Below are 7,073 nucleotides of genomic sequence, written 5' to 3' on the forward strand. Positions count from 1 at the left end.
TTTGGACTGATCCACTTCAATTCCTCATGTTAAGACAGTATGGCTTAGAAATCCAACTCGATCTAGCCAAAATTCACATTTCTTAAATTTGGCATATAACTTTTCCTCACTCAGTGTTTCTAAAACTATCCTCAAATGTTCTTCATGTTGATGAGACTTTCTTGAGTATATCAATATGTCGTCAATAAATAGGATGACAAACATGTCCAAATACCGATAGAACACTCTATTCATCAAGCCCATAAACACCGTACGGGTATTCCTCAAGCTAAAGGGCATTACCGTAAACTCATAATGCCCATATCAGGTCCTAAATGCCGTCTTTGGTATGTTAGTCTACTTGATTTTCAACTAATGATAGCCTGACCTTAGATCAATTTTTGAGAACACGTATGCATCCTACGAAGGGGATACTTATTCTTAATCCTCAACTTATTTAGTTCACGGTAGTCGATGCACATCCTCATCATACCATATATTTTCTTTACAAAGAGTATCGGAGCTCCCTATGGAGATACACTTGGTCTAATGAACCTTTTGTCTAGAAGTTCTTCAAACTACATCTTCAACTCTTGTAATTCCTTTGGTGTCATTCGATATGGAGCTTTGGACATTGGGGAAGTTCCAGGTATCAGATCTATTGTGAACTCCACTTGTCTATCAGGCGGAGTACTCGATAGATCTTCGAAAAACACGTCAACATACTCTCGTACTATTGGCACATCATCTAATACTTTCTCTTGAGTGGATTTGCTCGTAAGACTGACAAGATATCCTTGACAGTCAGCCTTTCTCAACATGCTCTCTGCTTTTAAAGCTGAGATAATGCGAGGAAGTGCCCTAATCCTAGATCTATAAAATCTGAACTCCTCTTTTCCCGATCTTCGAAAAATTACTTCCTTCTTAAAACATACCATACCTAAAATAATATCAAATTTTTTCATCTCTATAACATACAAGTCAGCCTTTAAAGTCAGTCCATCAAAATCTATCTGTACCACTTTTACTATCCTATCCGTATAAATAATTCTACCTGATGGCATACTCACCTCTAGTACACTATCATTCTTCTGACATGAAGTATTAATCTTATCTAGACATGCATTAGATATGAACGAATGTGTCGCACTGGAATCAGTTAGGACGTAAACAGGACTATTAGAGATGGATAAAATACCTACAATCACATCCGGATTTTTGGCAGCCTCATCGTGAGTCAAAGCAAACACCCTTTCTTTTCCTTTTTTTTTTTTTGTTCAGGTTTCTTAATTAATGGGCACGAGGAAGCTACATGGCAGGGTTGACAACACTTATAGTAGACATACTTTCCATACAGACATTTTCCTTTGTGAAACTTGTTGCACTTAGGACATTGGGATACATGATTGCTTGACTAACACGCATGCATCTGCTTCTTAAACTGTCTTGTATTGTTATTCTTGTCCTGCCACTTTATTTTCCCAAAGTCCTTACGCTGTCCCTAATTTACTAACTTTACCCCCCCCAGTAGGTCACTGTTTGAGCTTTCTTTACCACTGCTTGAAAAGTGGTGAGATCATATGAACTCACAATCTGCCCGATCTCTGGGCGCAGGCCCCTTTTGTAATGTTTTGCTTTCATGAGCTCGGTACTTACAAGATGTGGGGCATATCGGGACAATTCCTCAAATTTGTTCTCACACTCAGAAAGTTCCATATCTCCCCTTAAGAATTTTGTCTCCTTGTGGTCTCACAGAGCTTGTGGGAAAAACTTTTCTATTAGCTCCATCTTGAACTGATTCCATCCCATTGTTCCTCCTCGATGCGAATACGTGATGCGGATTCCCACTAATGGCCTGCTCTCCCGATTAGCATAAATTATGCACATAATACTTTTTGAATTTCTGGGCAAGAGACATGCCAAAAAATCTTCTCGATAGTATGCAACCACTCCTCAACTGCTAGAGGGTCCTTTCCACCATCAAAGGTAGGTGGTCGGCATCTACAAAATTGTTCTACCATCGGAACAGGTAGTGCAGTCGGGTATGTTGGTGGCACCAGCGGAGCTTGTGAAACTAGTGAAACTTGAGGTGCTGGAGGTGTAACCTAAGCAACTTGAGGTGCTAGAGGTGTAACTTGAGCAGCCAAGGCCAGTTTCAACTCATCAATCTCCGCTTTAACTCTCCAATTGTCCTCGCTTGTGCCATATTCTTATATGCCAGAATAATTGCAATCTCATTTAAAGGAGTCAACGATATTTGTGCAACATAGGAAAAAGATTCATAGCTCAACATCTTTTATTATTGTCTCATACAAATCCTTCAGGAGACAAAAAAAATTAAAAAAGCGTCTGGCGCTATTCCACAGCATCATAAAAGAAATCCTACTAAACTCCAACAACAATTAAACCTGATAAAAACTACTAAAATTCACTTATTCATCATTGCTATAATAATCATTAATCCAGCCTCCATAAATTCTAGGTTTCTTAGAAAACTAAACCTCATCATCCGAAATAGGTGGAGGTGCATCTTCACGAATGTGCATCTCGGTAGGTACACTATCGTCCTTGGTGATCTCAAGTCGGGCCAGCTCCCACCGCTCAATTAGCTCTGCACAAAAGGCCTCATAATCAATCTCTCGAGGTAAGGTAGGCACAGCAACTTTCCATAAATAATTATAAATCGATTCAACCACCTCTAGCCACTCTTCTAGCAATGTCTCAATAAAGAGGCGAGCGGCTCGATGACCAGTGACCACATAGCCTAGTTGTCTCACTTCCCTCCATCTTACAACATCTCCCAAATGTGTTGGCCCATGTTGCGCATTGGATTCCACCGATACTCTTCATGTTACCTCAAGATTTGATATCAATGAGGCATCGATGAACTTGTCTTCCTACAAGTTTTCTTAATCCGTACCATCTGAGTCATACCAATTATTCAAAATCCAACAAGTGGGTGTCTAATAAGTTTTAGTTAATTCTCAAAGACTAAAACAAGCATTTAATCATGCTCTATAAAAATACTTGGTACATTACTAATTATCTACAAAAGGTACTCAAACTGTACGATGATATTCATACATACATTTCAAATATTGCATCTCAAATAAACTTTCTCATAATCATCGCATAGATGCAATCACATTTGTGAAACTTTGTCTACCTCAAAATTTGCATGGCGCGGTATGGCAGGCACAATGCTCAGGATCCTCATTAGGAAAAAAATCGTTCAACTTATATGTGACACAACACTCCTAAGATTTACTTTCCAATGTGAGTCTACAGAAATGAATCATTGCTCTGATACCAAGTTGTAACGCCACAAATTCTCGAAACCCAAAGCGTTAAAAATAATCGATCTTTCTTTGGATCAACCCCTTTGTTGTCCAACAAAGTAATTTGTAAATTAGAAAGTTTTTTGATTTTGAAAACATATAAAAATATAATGTGATGTAGTTATTCATATAAACTTATAAAATTATGGCAAAATTTGGTTTTGGAAAATATTTGGAGGCGATTCAGCAATTTCGGATTGAACAACAGCGAAAGGAAAATATATTTGGCCTAGCAAATGTTTGTTAAAATTTATGAAATTTTTATAGGGACTAAAGCATTCATATATGTACCACATATAAAATTGATAAGCTTAATAAAAAAGCAGAAAAATAAATAATATTAACTTGGTCCTGGGCATCTACCATTATACCCACAATGATTGGGGGAATTTCTTGCTAAAGCTTCTGGATCTGGGAAGGAACTGCTCACTACTACTACATGTTTTTAATAACCATAGAACCTTATAGCGGATTCCACAGAAATCAATCTTTGGGAAAAAAAGACGCAATCAAGAGCTTGCATATACGCGGTAGTCTAACTTTATCCGCTTCTGGTATATGCGCCACTCTGAAATACTGTTAGACATCGGACACGAAGTTCTCTATTGAAAATGAAGTTTCATCTCTTACTAGTTGGTTGCTCCCTACATTTTTTTGAAGTGAATTGCATCTTGCGGCCAACAAGCTCTATTTATAGTGGAAGTGCCATAAAGTACAAACCAAGATCCATGATACGAAAACTTCCAAGCCGTGTGGTCCAAAAATTTGGGGGCTTGATGATGACGATTGAAGCATGAAAATATTGCTCGAACATGCTGGATGGAAAACCCAAATTTGAAACGATGCAGTTTACCAAAATGGACATAACTTTTGTCTCTAGATAATGTTTAAAAGAAATTCCAAACTATTAGAAGACTCATAGACATTTCAAACACCATTAATTTCATTCTAAAATATGCAACGTAGCCCAAATTATACCATTTTCAAATGGAAGATAGAATCTGGAATTATAATCAGCGGTGAATAAACTTTGGTCGACATGAACAGCATATAAAACTAAACGAAACGGATGTTTAAACATCTTTAAAAGTGCCGTCTATTTATTCATAATACGTTTACATAAATTAAAAATTTTACTAAAAAGTTGAGAGCTTTTCAGATTGTCGAGCACTTGCCACTATGCCAAACCGTCGTCATGCCTCAAATCAACCTATGAGATTATAGTGGTTGTGAGTACTACGAATAATACTCAGTAGGAAGACACTAGAGTAAATGATAAAATACATATATGTTTTCAGAAATGAAAACTTTGATCATTCGAGTCACCGTCAATTTCTTTCTCTTATTTTGAACCACCAAAGGGTGCTTCCTTTATAAGTAACACAATAATAGTGTCACCTTCAACCTCTTTCTCTTATTTGAGCCACCAAACGGTGTCTCCTTCATGAGTGACACAACAATAAGTTTGATGCAAAACGAAAACAAATAATTCTTAAACCACTTACACAAGTGCCGAGATCACCCCTACTTTAATGCTTGAAGTTTGAATACCCTTTTGTGTTCAATATGTAAAAATTCAGCGTACTCTTTGCCTCTTCTTTAGAAAAATTTCAGACTCAAAGTGCCTTAGGCTATGAAAAAGGGGCAAAACAATTATATATATGAATGTATAAATGGAGGGTATAAATGACTTGGAAGAAATGAAATGTAAAATCCAATTGGCCTTTAAAAAAAGGTTGGCAGCCCTTCATTGAACATTTAAGAGAATAATTGTTTAGGTTTCATTTCAATGTATTTTTATGTGAGAAATAAATGTAAAGTTTTTTGGCATTTCATAACCTTTGGCATTTTAAATTTTTTGTTTTTTAGTATATATATTTTCAAATGAAACATATAGTGTTTATATAATTCCATGTATAAACCTCACACACATTAGAAATTTGAATAAATTGAAATGAAAAGTTAAAAAAAAAATTTATTTCATATCATTAAACAATTAAAAGAATAATTTGATGTTTCATTTTATGCATTTAAATTTGTTGTTAAATGTCTTGACTATTCCACCAAGTTTTCAAACGTGTTTGATTAGTGCATTGAATATTCAATCAATTATGAAAGTGCTTTTTTTATTTTTATTTTTTTATTTTTTGTCACTACACTACCAATGCCTTGTTTGTATAGTCCTTTTGTACAAGTCGTGAGATCGTCACTGCCCATGACACCATATCCTTATCACCTGCTTTATTGAAAGCCAGTAACGAATAATTCATATTCCCACATCTTGAGTACATAACCATAAGCGATGTCTCAGCATGTTTACATAATTGAAATCCAAAGGTTACTATCTATACATGCACAATTCTTCCCACTTCAACATTACCATCTTTCGCAACTGTAGAGATCAATGATCTAAAAGTCTATTGATCAAGCATTAGATTCTCATCCTTCATTTTGTAGATTTAAGAATTCTCTAACATCCCCTACCACTGAATAGACATTAATCAAGCTATTCCAAGAAACAATATTTTTGTCATTCAATGATTCAAATAACTTTCGGGGAACTACTAAAAAATTAAAAATTAAAAATTTTTGTGGGGCACTTGACTGTACATGACCCCGTGTGGGTTCGTCCCTAGTAATAGCTACCATTTACTAAACCCTTCACTGCAAAAAAAAAAAAAAAAGGTTTAAATCACGGATTTTTTGTTCCTAAAACCATAATATTCGTTGCTATTTCTCTTTAATAACAAAATATAAGGAACCACAAATCCGTTGTTAATTTGAGGATTGCTGATAGTTGCCAACGGATCGTGCCGTAGGTAAATAGTAAACATTTTACCAATGAAAATTAATCTTGACTATTACCAATCGGCTTTCCATTGGCAAATGTCTACCATTATAATTAGTAAAAATTGATATTGTAAATAGTCGCATAGATGCGATGAGTGACAAAAAATATTTATTTAATATTTATTATTGTTATTGTTGTTTAATGATTATAATTTTTTTAAATTTTAGCCTACTAAATTAGGCCCAAAAAATTTTTAACCACTTATTGGACCACTAATTTATAGAGGTGCATCTCCAAAGTTCTTGTTGAAAACTTTCTGTTAAGTTTTATTGTATTGGCAATTCTTTAGACCAAAAGGACTAAAATAAAATGTTGTAAAAGTCAATGAGTATGTTGCAATATTTTATAGATGATTTAGGTAAGTTAGGGTTCGAGTTTGGAACAAGAAAAAGAGCCACCGGATTTTCCATGTCCTATCGCCCACCTCATGCTCAAGGGACAGAAATAGAAAATCTGTTACCCACCTATCGCTCGAGTGAGGTTGCTAAGCTCTCACTTTAGTGACAGACCGTCGCCGCATGTTGCTGAGCTCTCACTCGTGCTACACTGTTACAAGCAGAAGCCTAAGTCACATTTTTTAAGAGTTTTATCCAGTTTAAACTTCCTCAATACCTTCTACTATATATATACCAAACTCTAAACACGAATTTTTGGGTGGTTATTCATTACATTGCCTCTTCATATCATATTTCCAATATTCAAGAGCTCATTCCATCCACTGAATAATCTATGATTCTTAAATTTATACAACCATACTTTGGGAAAAACATCAAATCCCCAGAATTCAAAACACCCACTTCCTTCATAAATAAAGGAAGGCTCTTGCTCAAAAGTTTCATAGGCCACTGAAGAATTGAGAGATGTTGGACACAGAATTCAAAACACCCACTTCCTATATAAATAAA

The 7,073-nt window shown here is 35.5% G+C and overlaps 1 protein-coding gene across 1 annotated transcript; it reads right to left on the bottom strand.

The window, feature by feature from the left end:
- Positions 1–557: 557 nt before the first annotated feature.
- LOC111378606 lies at positions 558–1,695 on the bottom strand. The gene is made up of 2 exons (XM_023001839.1): positions 1,570–1,695; positions 558–1,070 (listed from the first exon to the last, which is right to left on the bottom strand). The coding sequence occupies exons 1-2, from the start codon at positions 1,693–1,695 to the stop codon at positions 558–560; spliced, it is 639 nt and encodes a 212-aa protein (XP_022857607.1).
- Between the last annotated feature and the right edge of the window lie 5,378 nt (positions 1,696–7,073).

The sequence above is a fragment of the Olea europaea genome, chromosome 3 (genome assembly GCF_002742605.1).
Source record: "Olea europaea var. sylvestris chromosome 3, O_europaea_v1, whole genome shotgun sequence".
In the NCBI taxonomy this organism is placed as follows: domain Eukaryota; kingdom Viridiplantae; phylum Streptophyta; class Magnoliopsida; order Lamiales; family Oleaceae; genus Olea; species Olea europaea.

Excerpts from the sequence above, each read along its gene's own strand:
- LOC111378606 (XM_023001839.1), bottom strand. The coding sequence starts at position 1,695 with ATGGAACTTTCTGAGTGTGAGAACAAATTTGAGGAATTGTCCCGATAT. Across the intron at positions 1,071-1,569 it reads GCCCAGAGATCGGGCAGATT|AAGAATGATAGTGTACTAGA; the intron begins GTGAGTTCATAT and ends ACTTCATGTCAG.